Raw genomic sequence first — 18,449 nt, forward strand, 5'->3', positions numbered from 1 at the left:
CCTTCCCTGTGGCTCATTTCACATTTGCAGAGTTTACAATATATATTTTTTTCTAACTGCCAGCTTTGCAAACGAAACTTAGATTCAGAAAATCAACTTACTCTTTCCAACAATCATTTCAATGCTGCATTAAGTATGCTAAGGCTAAAATATTAACAATAATTCTGCCATCTGGTGTGTGAAGTGCAATGAAATGGGACACATCTACTCCCAGCGTTCAGCCCGGACACTGAGATCCAGCTCCGAGGGCCTTCTGATGGTTCCCTCACTGAGAGAAGTGATGTTACAGGGAACCAGGCAGAGGGCTTTCTTGGTGGTGGCACCCACCCTGTGGAATGCCCTCCTACCAGATGTCAAGGAAATAAACAACTACCTGACTTAGAAGACATTTTCATGTTTTATTCTGTTTAATATTCTATTGGGAGCCACCCAGAGCGGCTAGGGAAACCCAGCCAGATGGGAGAGCTATTGTTGTTGTTGTTACTATTAACAACATCATCATCATCATAACTGCCTTGGCTTCTGCAGGGTTAACAAGAGGATTAAGTAGCTTGTTACAAAAGCAAGGAAGTGGGTTTAATGTGCCAAAATAAAGTGAGCAAACCTTTTCACAAAATCATTTTCTTCAGTGTTATCATATGTAAAGGTATGTTATTATTATTATTATTATTATTGTTATCCTTAACTATTATTTATAGCCTCTCTCTTCCCTTTGGTGGACTGTTATCAGGAATCACTCAAGGATGTGCACTTGTTACATCTGTAATTTCTCCTTCCATTCATCACATTAACATGAGTTAAAGCTAAGATATTACTGAAACTATGAGAAATGGCTCAATACAAAGAACGAGAGGGGAAATTTTGTTCCTCAGTAACCCAGACCCTTGAAAAACATAACACAAATTGTTTTGGTGAACATTATCCTACTTCAAGATGAACTCCAATGAATCCCAGGATAGTAAAATATTCCCAAACAAAGCCATGTGTGTTGTGTCATAAAAAAACACTCAGGTCTGCTTCCCTGAAGCAGTACTGGCTGGGACAAATAAAAATTCTTGTGTCAAAATTTATTATGTTTCTTGGAATGTTTCCTGTCTCAGGCTCTGTTTTAAAAATCCAATTCTGTCCCCACTTACACATAAGATGCAATTGCACCTTACACTGGGGTTACGTTGTGGGAATGGCATGTATATGCAAAAACGAGTATACTCAAACCACCCTCTTGGAACTACCCTCACTTGAGCAATCATACCTTTAAGGGCCAGCAAACCAAAGAGGTATTCCCACTTAAGCTTATATGCTCTCTGCATTGCTTACCGGGCTCTGGGAGACTCTCATTGAAGGGGGACAGTCATACATTATGAGACCTCACAAGGCCACCTGAGTTATCACGAGAGCCTCCCAGAGCCCATGCGAAAGCTTCCTGAAGTCCAGTAAATAAGTCTGAGAGCTTAAAAGCTTATGCCACACCAGGAAAACCCTGCCCCAAAAGAGCTTTCAAGCTTCTGCCTTCTGTGCATTAAATTTGTGTGATTTCAACCAACCACATAAAATTGAAATCGCACATGTTAAATGCATGTAAGCTGCAGTCATAACTGTACATCTCTTGATCAGTTTTTTAAGCCTAAAGCTTAAGTGAAAAAGAATGGATTTTCAAAAGACTTTTGAAAGAATGGCTGGAACATATAAGCACAAAATATGCAACATATCCCAGATCTCATATTTATTTAAAAATCATGCACTGTTCAAATCCTTCCAGGCATATCTATTCATTTTTCAGCTGAAATAAATTTCATTTGAAACTATTTGCTCTCTGCTATTGATGCTAAGGTGAATTTCTCTTTTATGTTTCTAGCTTTTAAATACATTCTGAGAATTTGCCCTGGCAATGTAAAATTTCTCTTTGAGCAATTCATCTGCACGATCTGAGTTCTACTAATAGCGAATTTCTTCTTTGAGTGCCCTATCTAGCCAAAAGAATACCATCTGCACACAATACTTGGGCAGAATGTCAAGGTTAGCAGAAGTACAATGTTTAGAAAGAAAATGCTAAGTGGGTTAAAAACCCTGCTAAACAGGCCACAGGCATGCGTCTGTAATACGCCCTATTCTATAGGCTGTATTCTATCCCTGGCATCTTCGAGCAAGACTAGAATAGGCTTCCGCCTGAAACCAGGTGGTCCTGACCTAGGTGGACCAGTTAGCTGTCTTGGTATAAGGTAGCTCACCATGTTAGAAGCATGAACAATATTTATAGCAAGTAATCTAATTCATCCTGCTCAACAAACAACGGATGCAATCCACAAATCATTTAAGTGTGTTTTAATCTCACTGAACTAAAATAATAACAACACTTAACACTGCCATAGTGCTTTCAAGTGTTCAAAGTACTTCACTCTTTTTTTCCTTTTGATTAAACATTATTATAGTTTTCAGCATAACATGGGAAGAAAAAACAAAATACAAATCAAAAATGCATTAAAAATTCTGTTGAACCATTGGGTCTTATTAGGGAAATCAAGTACCGTATATACTGGGATAAAATGTCCTTTAACCAACTTGCAGTTTATATAACAAACCGCACTTTAACAACTCAAGAGAGCAAAAAACCATAACACATTTTAGAAACATATTGTCTACATCTACCACACTGAATAGAATCTATCCAATTATTCATATATAAATCTGGCCTTTGACCTTGCTTACTCCTTAAATCAGTCAATTTTGCCATAGTAGCATATTTCCATAGTTTTTCATACCAGTTTTTCATATCAGTTACAGACAGTATGCATGGCTGGCTCCTCTTCTTAGCACATGAAATCCTAGCAGTTGTTTTGTTGTTGTTGTTTAGTCGTTTAGTCATGTCCGACTCTTTGTGACCCCATGGATCAGAGCATGCCAGGCACTCCTGTCTTCCACTGCCTCCTGCAGTTTGGTCCTCCTAGCAGCTGTTATCATATATTAATTAATTCTCTTTGTTGTGGTCTTACTGATTCCTTCCCATAGTTCAACAAGAACTATGTGTGTGACAAGGAATTTCATACCCATATATTTTAATTATAATCTTCTTCCTTTCTTTTTCTTTTGCCATATTTCATTCCCACCACATGTGATATAAATCCTCTAATTCTTTCTGCATTCCCAGCATCTTGATGAGTAGTCCTTATTAATTTCCCTGTATTCTAACAGGTGTCATATACCACCTACTCACCAATTTACAGCAATTTTCTTTTATTGTCATGTGTCTTCACATGTCTTAACTAGCTATAATATGAACAATCCTAAAAGGCAAGTGGGTATTATTATCTCTATTACGGAAAAACTTATGTTTGGTGGGAGTAACTTTTCTAGTGAGCTCGTGGCACGGGTGAAATTTGAAACAGAGAATCCCTGAGTCATAGTTTCCTTAGCCACGTCACTGCACCTGTTCTATGGAAAGGGATCAATTTCAATAGACTTCAAGGGGATTATATGGAAATGTATGCCGGAATGTTACTTAGGGTTAGTAAGATGCTTCCATATGGAACCATGAATGAGATTCTACATTATTTTGGGGCCCATTTATCTGGAAAGGTTTAAACAAATGACCACTCTATATGTCGGTGCTCATATGATCACCTTTTAAAAGCCGATCAGTAAGTGCCTCTTGGAAAAAAGGCTTTTATGTGCACTTAATTCTCTGGACTGTTCCTAGTTTGTCTAAGTCATATTTCATATTGATCTTTTTCCCCAGGCTACATTTTGCAAATCATCTTTTTATTTGCAAGCCAAAACATTATGAAAAAAGGATATGGCTGAAAACGACTTCCTTTCTCAATAATTCACTCCAGCTATAATCAAAGCAGCTACCCTGGGAAATAGTGGCATGGCTGTGCCAGAACCAGCACTGTCCTGAAGCATTCTCAGTAGCGTAGTAGAGAGGTAAAGTATAAGAGTGCGGCTTGAGGACTTTATTTCCAGAGCAGCAGTCATGCCATCATCTGCCAAAGTGCCAGGATAGACCTTGCAAGTGAATGAGGCAATAGCAAAACTTCTAAGTTTACTATGTTTGCAGCGTGGAGCATCTGCCCTCCAGATGTTGCAGAACTACAACTCCCATAAGCTCCAGAAAGCATAGTCAAGGGCCAGGGATGATGCAAGTTGTAGTTCAGAAGCATCTAGAGTGCTAAAGGTTTCCCACACCTAGTACAGAATGATACCAAACACTATTCAATAGTAAGGTAAAAGGGGAAAGGACCCCAGGACGATTAAGTCCAGTCAAAGGCAACTATGCGGTGTGGCACTCCTCTCACTTTTCAGGCCGAGGGAGCCAGGAGACAGCTTTACAGGTCACGACTAAACCGCTTCTGGCACAATGGAGGACTGTGATGAGTGCCAGAGAGCACAGAAACACTGTTTACCTTCCCACCACAGCAGTACCTATTTATCTACTTGCACTATTCTATAACTGCCAGCTCATCCTAATACATAGGTTATTTTGCTATGTACTCTGTGTATCTCCATGTGTGCAAAATAGATTGGTTAACTTTTTAGACTCTTGCTTGGGAGTGTGACTTTGGGGACTCTTGTGTTCAGTTCCTGCACTTCAATAGTGCCTCTACATCGCTAAGTTTCTTCAAAACATTCTAGCAGCGCTGAGTAAGGAGGAAAATAGAGCTGGTACAGAACATGGCTGCCTGAGAAATTCTCCACTAGACTCCTTGTTGGGGCTGCTAGACAATCAGTTCATATTACATTTCTGGGCATAGTCCAAACAGCTGGTTTTGGCTTTTGAAACAGTATGATCTAAGGTGGGGTACAACAGCAGTATTACCAACATATAAATATATGGTTTTTCAAAAAGCGAGTAAGAAATGAGTACTCAAACACATGTTTGGCTTAAAGGTGATTCTCAGATTGCAAAAGTTTGAAGACTATCCTTTGCTAAATGGTTTGGATACTGGTCATTTGGACGAGTATCTACACCTATCTGAACCTGGACATCTTTTAACATTAGCTCTGAAGGCATTATCATGTGCCTGCCTTTAATATGCTTTGATGCTTATAACTGTTGCTGTTAGCAAAGTTACTGTAATTCTGTATATTGAATGCTGCCTTGCTGTATTTTACTGAAAAGTCCAGTCTACAAATATCTAATTAAATGAATAAGTAAATAAAAAAATTAAAATCAGATTTATTAGTGCATTAGAGAACCTGACACCCTAACAGAGCTCAAAGGTTCCTATCCAGTGGAAATCCCTTTTTCTTCTTCTTCTAGCCAACAGACTTACTTACACATAGATAACAGTGTTTTGCTGAGATCCACACCTGTGCTTAAAATCCACATTAAAACAACAAAACCTCATTTTGATCATCCTGAAGTTTAGAAATGTTGAGCGATGCCAAACTACAAAAGAAGTCACACACCAAATCAAATGGAATGAATGAGAAATAAAGCTGGATATCAGTGAGACAATAAAATGAAAGGAAGTGAAATGTCATGTTGCACAGTAGAAGAACAGTAGCTTGAGAAAGGACCGTTCCAAGAAAAAATGCACCCTAGCTTCGGAAACAGTAATGCTTTTAACTTTCTTCTATCATTGCAGTCAATACTGCATAGAAGTATTATTTCATTATAACTTGCAGACACAAAAGGCTGTTCCAATAGTCTTCAAGTGGAATTGTTTAACAATGCATATTTCAGTAGTGAAGACTCTGGGTTGTAAAAACTGAGAAACAATATTGTAAAACTTTCCCTTTGATTCTATGCAATAAATGTATATTAGAATTATGGGCTATGCAGCTAAAGAAAAACCATCAAAATACAGTCTTTGGCAGCAAGCAGTAGAATTCATGAGTGTTCACACTATGCAACAATGGAGTAATTTTTACATGCTGAGTTTGTCATATATACTTTAAGAAAGAAAGTATGTAGCTAAGCAAATAGAGAAATGTATTGTGGCAGGTTCATGAAGAATGACCTGTGCAAAGTGCTTAAGGCTTTGCAAGTTTCTTACAACTCCATTGTGTCCTAAGTCAGCCACCCCCAACCTGATTTCTTCCAGATGTTTTGGATCACAAGTCCCACCAGCCCCAGCAAGCTTGGCCAATAGTCAGGAATAGTGGGAGCAGGTCTGGCAACTGAAATGTTTAGAGCGGACATGCCAAGCTGGTTACAAAAAACTGAAAAGGGGTCATGGATCAAATGCGTTAAATCATTAATTGCATGGGAATATCCTTGTTTGCATGAAGTTTACAAGCAGATTTGAATTTTGAAAATGTTCCTTAGGGAAACCTTCTTACCTCTTTCTCCATTTGAAGTCCTTCTGCTCTGATATTTCTTTCAAAAACTTCTCTTTTCTCATTCTGTGGGTTGGATTTTCTGTACACCAAGAGGTAGTCAATCCGACATTTTCCATCCCTAAAATACAGTCCACTGGTTTTATTTTTTTCTGGTACTCCCTGCGAAGAAAAATCAGATCATTTGTTCCATTCTTTATATTAGTATTTGATTTAACACTATTCACGCAAACAAAAGGATTTCAATATAAAGGTCTGATATATAAAACTATTACATGATAATCACTAAAGTTATCAGATTAACATTGCATCATACAGCTAGATGAATCACACCTCATCAGAATCTCCCATATGAACCAGTCTGCCAGATCTCATCCATGACAGAAGCTCAGCAGGTAGGTATGCAGGACAGGGTCCCATAAGTTGCAGAACTCAACTGTGGAACTCCCTGCCTCAGGAGACTCATGTGACCCATTGACATTTAGATACCCATGCTTTTGGAATAAATAGCAACTTAAATTTATTTTTGCTGTTACCTGAATGTTATTACTTTTTAATTATTAGCATTGTTATGTTTTTAATTTTGTTTGCTACCTACCTACTGTGCAGGACAGAAAGGCAGGATAGAATATAATATTCATAATATGCCCTTCCACAAGAATGGCATGCATAGTTCTTTCCTCTACAACAATATTATGAGGTAGGCTGAGAGACAGTTTGGAGGTTCTAGCAGGGAGCACAGCTATCGTATACCCTTGACCGAAGAACGGAACACTCCTTCTATCTGGGATGGTCGTCCTCTTCCACCGAGCGCACAGCTTCGGGAGGGACGCACATGGAGCGGTGAGGGAAGAAGGGGACACCCGCCTAGCCAGCCAGATCAGCTGAATCAACCCTGGCAATCAATGGGGTGACCACGACAGTTCTCAAACAAACAAGCCAACTAACAAATATTGACACATTTAGGGGACGTTTTAGGCAGGCTGCAAACCCAATAAGGAAAGGAGAAAAGGGAAGCAGTGTCATATCTCAAATACTGACAAATCTATATGCCAAATGAGCATATAGAGCATATAGAGCATATATATACTTATAACTATTTTCTACAAGTCCATTTGAAAAAAACTGATGTTTGCACCTTCATGCACAATGTATGTTAGATGTAAGAGATAGATAAATCTGCTTGCTTTATTTCAAATAGTCAAGAATAAGGTGTGCCAAATGTCTTGAACCTCTCTTCCATTGTCTGTAAAGGTAAAGGTAAAGGTACCCCTGCCCGTACGGGCCAGTCTTGCCAGACTCTAGGGTTGTGCGCTCATCTCACTCTATAGGCCGGGAGCCAGCGCTGTCCGCAGACACTTCTGGGTCACGTGGCCAGCGTGACAAGCTGCATCTGGCGAGCCAGTGCAGCACACGGAATGCCGTTTACCTTTCTGCTGGTAAGCGGTCCCTATTTATCTACTTGCACCCGGAGGTGCTTTCGAACTGCTAGGTTGGCAGGCGCTGGGACCGAACGACGGGAGCGCACCCTGCGGTGGGGATTCGAACCGCCAACCATGCGATCGGCAAGTCCTAGGTGCTGCGGTTTTACCCACAGCGCCACCCGCGTCCCCTTTCCATTGTCTGTAGATTAATGAAATCATGGTTAACTTTGATTTTAGTGTTAACTTTATGACTGGGTGGGTCTGCGAAGTCATTTTAAACTATATGCCCAGCAAACCTTTGTAAAATCAGAGACGACCTGAATTTCAGCAATTGAAACCCACAAATAAATTAGACATATAAAGCTTCTTACCTCTCCCACTGCCTCCAATCTGCTAGTATCCTCTGAAGTACTGGTCAAATTACCATGGTGAAGCAAAGATTCATCGTCCTTGGAAGGGCTGGCTATGCCTTCTAATTCATCAAAGAAAATATTGACATCCTTGGCTACTAAAAAGCAATCATAAAAAAGAAAACATTAACGTTGAAAGTAATACTGGCTTTGCTCACAAATATGAAACAAGATCTCAACTTTGTGTATGTTTCAGACATCAGAGTTAACATAAATCATTTGCATGTCGCAAATTATCTGTTTCATAGTGCTAATAAGTAAATCTACAACAGTGATATTATGTATCCAACAGGTCAAAGGTCGTGCTGAATGACCACAGCAGCTTCAAGGCAGTTGTGACAGGTGTGTATGTCTCCCTCCCTTAATCCACAAAGTGTTTCCAGCCCTCAGTTGAATCTTGTAGATTTGTAACCTCTGGATGGAATTCCACCCAAATTTATACATCAGAGTCTTCTGAGACATAGCCCTGCTATAAAAATGGCAAAACATGACTCCAAATAGCATCTAACACTTGTGCCTGGCTAAATATATTGTACAGTTTTTTAAAAATATCCCTGTTTGCTCTGTATAAAAAGTCAAATCACAGTATGTTTATATTTTTCCTTTACAAAAGAAAGAAAAAAAGGCTGGGGAAAACAAATCCAAAGCAAAGTCATACGTAGTACTTGGAAGATTTATAGGTTTTCCATTATCTATTCAATACAATATACAAAGTGTCATTCCAGGTCTTTACAGGGAAATAAAAATGGCAGCCAGCAGCAGGAGAGAGGCAGCAGTCTACACCCCATGCACCCACACAGGCATGTACTTGCACCTCTGCCTTTTCATTTGAAACCTGGACTTTAGGAGTCTTCATCATTAAAGTTGTGGAAGGTTTTAATCCTCGTTTGAAATTAAAAACGTTGAACTCGTTCTTCCCTTATTGTTTTTTTCCTCAGCGTGGAGCGTCCAGAAAAAAGACTCCGCCCCTTCACAGCAGCACAGCCAATCAGGTTCAAAATTTCACTGCCACAAGCACAGTACATCTTCAGTCATGGGGCAAGTGCCTCCAAACAGCTCACAACTAACTGGAAGCTTGCTTTCTACTTATTGCATCTTCTGAGATCCCCCCACTCCCAGTTATTTTTTAATTTATTTTTTAAACGGATTTTCCTACTATTTTCAAATATGCCATCGTATTTCAGTTTATATGGAGACCGACAAACGTCACACATACAATTAGAAAACTGCATGCAGTCGAAAGCAGTGCAATTACTACACACATTTTGAATGAGCAAATAGGCTGTGTTCCAGTTTGTTCCAGCAAAAGCTTCTCGTCGCCATTTTATAATCTCATAAATCCAACTTTTACATATGTGCATTTGGACGCACTGCACAGGAGAAGCACAAAACTGATGTGAAGCGCACAGCATCCCTTTCCCTCCCTACAGATTTTTAGGAAGAATTCCATTACCAAATCTGCTCCCTTTTATTCAGAGGCTGCTGAAAATACATCCACCAATGTCAGGTAAGCATTTAGTTCGGGTGGTTCATTCACCAGACTGCCAGTGACTATCCTCACAGTGTGACATCTTACACACAGTGAGTGAGTCAGCAACACATCTCTTCCCCTCCTCGCTCCACCTTCTCTTCTGAGAATGTCCAGGAACATTAAAAAGGTTGTAGCACAGAATCCATATCCGTTTGCACCCTGGTGTGGCAATTTCAACAGAAAGCATAGCTAACCTTTCAACATTTTTTAAAAAAGAATATTTTATTATATATATATTTTTTCCGGAAAAAAAGAACTTTAAAAGGATATGGCATACTTTTCCTTTTTTTACTTGGATTATTTTAATATTGGAAATTGACCTGTGCCATTAGCTGTAATTAAGCCACCCATTCTACAGCACTGACTCTATGCACCAGAATGCTAAATTCAGTTTTGATACTAATAATATCTGAGTAAGGCACTGGGAAGATCTAGAGAGAATGTTTAATTATGAATACACTGCTATAAGTAATTCAGGAGGTAGGAGTGGAAAAATGGGGAAGCACCCATTCTACTCAGTTTGGAGAGGTCCTTTTCAAGCTCTTCACAGTCTCAGGGGGTTGGACTAGATGATCCTCAGGGTCCCTTCCAACTTTACAATTCTATGATTCTTTTTGTTTCAACAGCTTTGAGCAATTTAGTATCATCAGCAAACTTGGCTACCTCACTGTTCATTCTCGTTCATTTATGAGCAAGTTACAAAGTACAGGACCCAATCTTGATTAAGTCCAGGGTTGCCACCACTCTGGTTGGTTCCCACACCAACTGTTCTGTGTGAGGATACATCACTCACTGTATTCACAGACAGCACTCTGGCTATGGTTTTTATGACTTGGTATGGTTTTTGGTGGCCGCATTCTGTAAGACTGCATTTTAAACAGGTTCGTGCATATGGTGCTTACTGGGAAAATGTAACGTTCAAGTTGAATGCAGAATATTGTTAAACCCTTTTCATTATAATAGACAGACACACTATTACATGAGCTAGAGTTCACAAGGGCACAAGCACTAATGGGAAATGTTTGAAATAGCTTCTGGTATCATTTGTGTGATCTTTCGTTGCCTAGTTTTCATTCTAGAGAGGATGGGAGCCGAAAGTTCAACAGAATAACATGTTAAATGAAATCTGTTTTTCACCAAGATTAAGGGGGGAAATGCAATGGCTGCTGGCTTGCCATGCTTTTTATTGTTCAGCATCTAACAATGCTGAAGGTAATATTGTGAGATAATATAATGCAAGAATAGGGAAACAAATCCATGTAAAAAAAAAGTAGAGCATGAAAAAATGTGGTTTCCAAGTAACAAGTAGGGACCACAAATGTAAGCGTTTTGTGCCTACTTTTTTTTAGGGGTGTACACTTGCTATGCCACTTTTATTTTTGACACATAAAGGCTACAACCCTATGCAGGAGAGCACATTTGAATTTGCTGCTCAATACTATGCATACTTATCTGGAAGTTGTGTACATAACACAAAAAGAAGAAGATTGGAAGAAATTTAAAGATTATCTACAGAAATATTCTAAAATTAAGGAATGTTAGAAAGATGTTGGAATGAAGTTACATGGCTTTAGCAGAAATGTTATAAAGAATTAAGTATAATAGATTGTAATTGGATTAAAGGAAAAAATAATGTTAGAATTTGTTAAGTTAAATGATAGGACAGAAGTTTGAGGAAGATGGGAAGGATTTGCTGGAACAATTAATTGAAGTGGAATACAAAAAAAAAGGGAGATGTGAGGAGGTCGCTGAAACAAGTAAAAGAAAGTTAATAACATTGAAAGTATAGGTTGTGTTTCTTTTTTTTTAATTGCTTTTGTTTTATTTTTGTTATGTATATGTAATATTTTTGTTTTTGTATTGTATTGTATGGTTTTGTTATTTTTAATTCTTTTTCTTTTTCCTTTCTGTAACTTTCAAAACTTTAATAAATATTTTTGAAAAAAACAACAACAAAAATCTGTTTTTGCAGTTTGGAGCAGCTGCAAATAAATAAATTCCTCTTGTTCCTTGGAATTCCTAAACTAATAAATACCGTATTTTTCGCCCTATAGGACGCACCTTTTCCCCTCCAAAAATGAAGGGGAAAATGTGCGTGCGTCCTATGGGGCGAATGCAGGCTTTCGCTGAGCTCCCACGGCTTGCAGAGAGCTGCCTGTTCTGGGGGCTGGGGTCAGGGCAAGCTCGGGCTTCCCCTGCCCCAGCCCCCCGCCTGGGGGAAAAATAAATTCTCCCCCCTTTATTTCCCCCCCAAAAAACTAGGTGTGTCCTATGGGCCGGTGTGTCCTATGGGGCGAAAAATACCGTAACTCCATTCCAAGAGTGTTAATACTGACTAGTTCTCAGCAGCCTTGTTGATCTTATTGCCATGTGTGCCATCACACTACAAAGCCTGGAAAGCCAAAGACCAAAATGGAGAATTTTTGTTCAAAGGAGTGAAATGCTTCATTGCTTCTTCTTTATGTGACTTTTCATTTGTAAACAAAGTGTTATTTTAAGCACTGTGTGTTCCCTTTTAATTAATGTGAGCTGCTTTGATAAATAATCTATTTTGGCTCTTTCAAGACAAAATGTATTAAAAATGTCTCCATGCCACTTTTTAGGGCCTCCCAAGGCAGCTCATGTACAAAGCAAAACAAAAACACGTGATTACGGTAAACTAGCTACCCATAAATATTATACAGTAAAAGGACAGTGCGTCTTACAAAACGAAGGTAAACAATTTAAAAACAACAGCAATCTATACCATCAACATTTTTTTTCTAAATATCTATCAAAATGAACAATATCAAAATGAAATGCATATAGAATAGGAACATATCACATCTAATAAGAAATATTTTGAACCAGACTTTTAGGAACCACATCTGTAAAGTTAAAACTAAACACAAAAAGAAACCTTTGAATTGTGAAACAGTAGTAAACTATATTAACACCAGGGATACCTATGCCTGTCACATACCAACACACCTTTAAACCTGTTTTGAGAACTAGAGTGAAATAATTATGTCTTTTTGAACTAATATTTTGGTTTTTAAATTCTAACTAGTCTGATCAACAATGCCAGGCTTTCTAAATGTCTAGTAGTACGTAATATAAAAATGCCACATGTTTCAACAACCAATAGACCAGCTCACTTTTTGCTCCAATCTTATAAATATTTCTTATTTGTTGCTCACATTTGGTTAAATATCTAATTACAAAGGGTGGGTCACTTGGGAAAAGAAAGAGAGAGTAAGACGCAGTTGAGAACTTTTTACAATTGAGAAAAACATAGGCAAGAGAATGTTTTATTTTTAGTGCTACTTAAAGTGCACAACTCGCTATGTAATAGCAGGGCTGGGAAACCATTTTTCTGCAGCGCTGCATTCTCTTTCAAGACACACTGTGTCGGGGGCACAGTACCCCCATTTTCTCTCTCTTTCTGCCACCCCTTCCTTGGCACACTCATGAAATTAGGCTAATGGTCACATTCAGCCAAGATGCCACAGGTGCCCCCCCCCCGCTGTATAGTTAGGTAAGTAAGCATGGTGGCCTTCCCATAAAAATATATGAGTATCAGTGCAAATGGAACAGTGTATGCACCCCAACATTGAAAAAAACTCCCTCTATGTGCACAGTTTTCCTGGGGACATCACATTAAAAAATGTAAAAAAAAATTCACAAATGATCTGGTCAGAAATCCTGAGAAGCACTTCTCTTTATTTGTTTTCAGAGCCTTTTTTCTCATCATAAATGTGTGTAATTTCACCTCTGTAATTCATCACAGAAGACAACTTGTTAACAACCATTCCTTCTACCTTCTTCAAGGCTCAGATGCTTCCAGACTGGTGTTTATTGGGATTGTTTGCTCGTCATGCATGCAAGCTCTTCTCAGCATAAACACAACATTGCCCATCCATATTCCTCGCCCCCCAATTTATTTAGGATTTACTTTCCATGGAAAATAACTTGTTGTCAGTGCCCCGTTTGTGATACCTGAATGATTCATATGCAATATTAAGCCCCTGGCTGTAAGAGCTGTTCAACAGTAGAGCAGCCCTCTCCTCCTGGCACCAGACATTATCAAATCTGTTCTCATATGGGGTTGGCGGGAGTGGGAAGGAGGAGGCAGGTGCTTCCAGGCATATATTGCTTTTCAAGTGAAATCCTCTGTAGGCAATCAGACACATTGTGAGACTCCGTACCTTTGCTGAAGGGTGGAAATTCTACATGTGAAAGCCCAACACATGCTTGGAAGCAACCCTTTTCTGCGTGAAATCTTTGAGAACCTTTTTCTTTTGTTGAAAAGCACTACATAAATATTCCAAAGAATGTTTCTACCTGATCTGCGTGCAGATCCCACTAAGAAATAAATAAAACTAATAAAGATTTACTGACAATTTCTTCATAAGTCCTGTTACACTGAAATCTGTAGATCTGAATCCACCGCTTAATATAATGATTTTCATTAAGCCACTTTATCTGAATCACACTTGTGTGCATTGTTGTTCCTTTCCCACCTCCCCCTTTCAACTAAACAAGTATATATTCATTTCCATTAACATTTCTACAATGTTAAGAATCTGAGCCCCACAGAGTAACTTACTTTCTTGTATTGCATTAAGTATTTCTGAAAAGTCCACATCTCTCTTCTGAGCGTCAAGTCTTATTGATATTTGTGTTTCCAGGTGACGACCTTGACAATGCTCTCTTCCTTCTAAAGAAATTGAAGAGATTGGCGGAGTTTGCAATAGTTTAGTAGTGACTCCAGTGAAGATGGGTGGGAAAGAAACAACGGTTGCAAACACTAGAGCTGGCTGGAATTGTTCCTTTTGCTGTGCAGTGCAGGGAAAGTCAGTTTGAGAATACATTTATTGAATAGTAACACCCACAGCATGCTGCTGATGCCCTCCTCCCCATAAAGAAACAGACCTTCAGCTACCTACACTCATCCCCGCAAATAACAGCCTCAGAGAGGAGATTTTTGGCCAGGAGTGAAAGAGTTAAACTTCTCTTCCCCATAGTTACTGTTGACATAACAAAACCATCCATTGCATTTTTGGCTGCAATTTACACAAGAGAAAACATGCATTAGTACAATCATATCATACCTAGTTTGACCCTTAACAGCAACACAATCCTTAAATGAAAAGCCAAAGGAGTTGGGTGTAAGCCAGTTTTCTCCTGGGTAGACTCAACTAAACTAACACGGATGTAAATTTATTTGCTTTTAATATTATAAATATATTAACGATTCTATACTAAATTATATCTGGGAATCCAAGGCATTTTATGATCTTTGTAACATTCAATCTGTTTTTCTGTTTGCTCAAATATTCTGTATGTTGCTTCCAAAACAATTGCACAAGGAAAATGTAGCTTAATGCAAACCTCTGTCAGGGGTTCTTTAGCTACGATTTCTACATTGCAGTGAGTTGGACTAGATTATCCATTGGGTCTCTTCCAACTCTACAACAGTGGCGGACTTGGGACTCTCAAATTTCAGCAGTGCAGTGGTACCTCGGGTTACAAACACCTCAGGTTACAAACACTTCGGGTTACAGGCTCCGCAACCCGGAAATAGTATCTCGGGTTAAGAACTTTACCTCAGGATGAGAACAGAAATCGCGCGGCCACGCAGCGGCAACAGGAGGCCCCATTAGCTAAAGTGGTACCTCAGGTTAAGAACAGTTTCAGGTTAAGAACGGACCTCCAGAACAAATTAAGTTCGTAACCAGAGGTACCATTGTACCCTGTGCAACACAAAAATTTGACGCCCACCAACTCTCAAGCTCCATTCTACAGCATTGTTGTGGTGCCCAGTGCAGCTGAACCACTACCCTAAAACTGCCTCTGTTTACAGTTCTATGATTCTATGAACTGAATTTTCCATTTGGAAATATTGAACTTTACATTATTTGATCAGACATTCCCCTTTATTAAATTTGTGTATTAATAATATATATTGCTGTTAGTTTGGAGGATTCAGTTGTTGAAGTAGCCAAGCCAGCTTCTTGGGCCTGAGTATGGTCCTTAGTTTGACAAAGGATGTTGCTCTGAGCCTGAGAGCAAATAGGTGGTCCCTCTCCCTCACTGGCTGGAAGCAGGCAGAAAGCGGAGAATGAACCCTGTGTAATTCTGCAATTTCAGACGTACTGTAAATTCTCTAACACAGACTTCCCTAATCCGGTGTCCTCCAGATGTTGCTCTCCATGCTGGTGGAGGCTGATGGAAGTTGTGGTTCAAAGCATCTGGAGAGTACAGCATATTCCAATGCATGCTCACTCTGAAGTAAGCCTCAATGTGCTCACTGAGATTCCTCCCTAATATGCATGTTTAGGGCTGCCACATAACTGAGTAGGGAGATGAATTTATTTTCCAATCCAAAACTAACTGTTCCTCTAAGTCAAGGACACACTGTGTCAAAAATAGCTATCATCAGTACAGACTCTTCTCTGGTTCACTCCTCACTATACCTCTCAGTCGCAAAGATCCATACACTGAAACAACTCACACCCCAGGGTTTGACGCTGGTGCTAAAGTAACCTCATAAGGATGTTGTCAGGGGTTCAGGAGCAGAAGCACAGGGAAGAGGGGAGATGGAGAGCGAAGGGGAAGAATCTGAGGGCAGTGTAGGAGAAGATGACAGTGGCCCGAGAGATTCCATGAGCCTCTCCAGCGAATCGGAAGATTCACAGAAGGGGGCGCCAGTGGCCAGGGCAAGGGGATTCCCAAGGGGGACACTCCAGGAGCAAGGGGCCAGCAGGGACTCCCAGAGTAGCAGTTGGAAATCAGGACCAGCTTCCCCACCAGAGCATAGTGGGGGGGAAGAGTCCCAGGTATCGAGGGCAGAGGATTCCACACCAGGGAGTGAAGATAAGTCAGGGCTGGCCACGCCTTCATCGGAGAGCCAGACAACGGAGGGGAGGTCAAATCCGGGCAGTATCCCGGAAGAGGGAAGCAGTGACAGAAGCAGTGTGACGGTCAGGAGGAAGGTCACTGGGTTGGCGCGAGAGGCAAGTTCAAATGTACAGGAGCGCGGGACAGCAGAGAATGAGGATTGGGAACCGGGTCCTAAAGCCCGCCGGAAACAGGGGGAGGAGTCAGCCGACTCAGCGTCGGAAGAGTCCAGAAAGGGGAAAGCCCCGGCGGGCAGGAGGACCCAGAGGAGGAGAGAACAACGGAAAAGGTGGAGCAGGGCTAGGATCTTAAACTGGTGTCAGAGGGGAGGAGATTCAGACAGGACTTCGCCGGTCTAGGGTTTAAGACGTAGAGCTGCGCGCTGCGGCTTTGGAATGGAAGTTGAACTTCAATAAAGACTTTTGTACATAACGACGATCGGGCGTTGGTCCTCTGTGAGCTGGGACCTAGGGGCAGCTCTGACAGATGTGAATAGCTTCTGGGTATGGATGTCCCATCTGTTAAAATGTTTAAGATCTTGACTCTGTTTTGAATTCTTTTTGTACTCTGATGGGTACAGTCGTACCTTGGTTCGTGAACACCCTGCGAGTTGAACATTTTGGCTCCCGAACGCCCCAAACACAGAAGTGAGTGTTCTGGTTTGCAAACGTTCTTTGGAACCCGAACATCTGATGCAGCTTCCAATTGGCTGCAGGAGCTTCCTGTAGCCAACCAGAAGCCGTGCATTGGTTTCTGAACGTTTTGAAAGTCAAATGGACTTCCAGAACGGATTCCATTCAACTTCTGAGGTACCACTGTATTTTGTTTTGAGTTTTCTGGGGGGGGGGGAATAAAAAAAGGGACGTGAATAGCTGGCAGTAGAATCCAGTCAGCCTCACCATTGGAGCTTTACCTGCTGAATTTGCTGTCTGTAGAAAGTTGTAATGAAATGGGGCTTAATCCCAATCACATTGGCTTTACTGGATTGTGGATTGCTCTTGGAACTAGATCACACATTTTCTTTCACCATGGCAACATCAAGCTCATTCCAGTATGTATGGATATGGGAAGCATAACAGTGAAATAGCAATTTCAACTATAACAAGTTCCGACTCTAAAACAGAACAAGCAAATAAGCAGAGAAAATGTCGAAATCCAATACAGCCTGTGACAAATATGAAGATGAAAGTAGCAGGAAGCCAAAGCACATCACTTCACCCAGCTAGTACTGTAAAAGGCAAGCTTCAGCATGCCAGCTGAAAGCATCTATAAAATGCTGCAACACTTTAGGATGCACTAAAAAGGATGGATACCTTGATGCAAAGATTTATTGTGTGTGAACTGTAAAGTGTATTTAGAAAAAAAAATGACAGAAGCAAAAGAACCCGTTTTCAAAATCTAATCATGATGCACAACACAATATTCCTAAATTGCCTTTCTGCACAGTGCAAATTAAACAAAACAAAAAAATTTGTCATATACTATATGAGCAGGAAGAGGGTAAACATAATTTGATAGTTTACTGTTAATTCCAAATAAAGGCATTCAATCTTTAAATTGAGCCTAAATAGTCTAGCAACTCTAGCCAGCAAAATTATAGGCTGGTGGCTGCAGAATACACTACATATATCAGCAGGATGATGGAGAACAACTCCTTGCCATAACATGTGAAATGACTTTAACACAGCAGTAGTTAACATGGTGCCCTTCAGATATTTTTTGACTGCAGCTGTGGTTACCAACACTTTTGAGCCCACTGGGACATTTTGAAGCTTAATCTGTTGTGGGCACCACATAACCACCCTGTAATCACAAGTATTCACACAATACACAACTACGCTGATCAACTGCAACCACACAAGTACACCCCCACACCTATGCTATGACACACACCTCTGCACAACACAGAGAACTTTCAACAGC

The 18,449-nt window shown here is 40.2% G+C and overlaps 1 protein-coding gene across 2 annotated transcripts in view; it reads right to left on the reverse strand.

Annotated features, from left to right (window-relative positions):
- Positions 1 to 18,449, reverse strand: part of ANO4 (anoctamin 4) — a 167,766-nt gene that overhangs the window by 78,921 nt on the left and 70,396 nt on the right. For both annotated transcript variants that reach the window (XM_079991894.1, XM_079991895.1), the window contains 3 exons: positions 14,233 to 14,343; positions 8,075 to 8,211; positions 6,283 to 6,441 (listed from right to left, as the gene is read on the reverse strand). In XM_079991894.1, the coding sequence (XP_079848020.1) occupies positions 6,283 to 6,441; positions 8,075 to 8,211; positions 14,233 to 14,343 (407 nt within the window). The remainder of the gene's footprint in view (positions 1 to 6,282; positions 6,442 to 8,074; positions 8,212 to 14,232; positions 14,344 to 18,449) is intronic.

The sequence above is a fragment of the Podarcis cretensis genome (assembly GCF_951804945.1).
Source record: "Podarcis cretensis genome assembly, chromosome: 10".
NCBI classification, from domain to species: domain Eukaryota; kingdom Metazoa; phylum Chordata; class Lepidosauria; order Squamata; family Lacertidae; genus Podarcis; species Podarcis cretensis.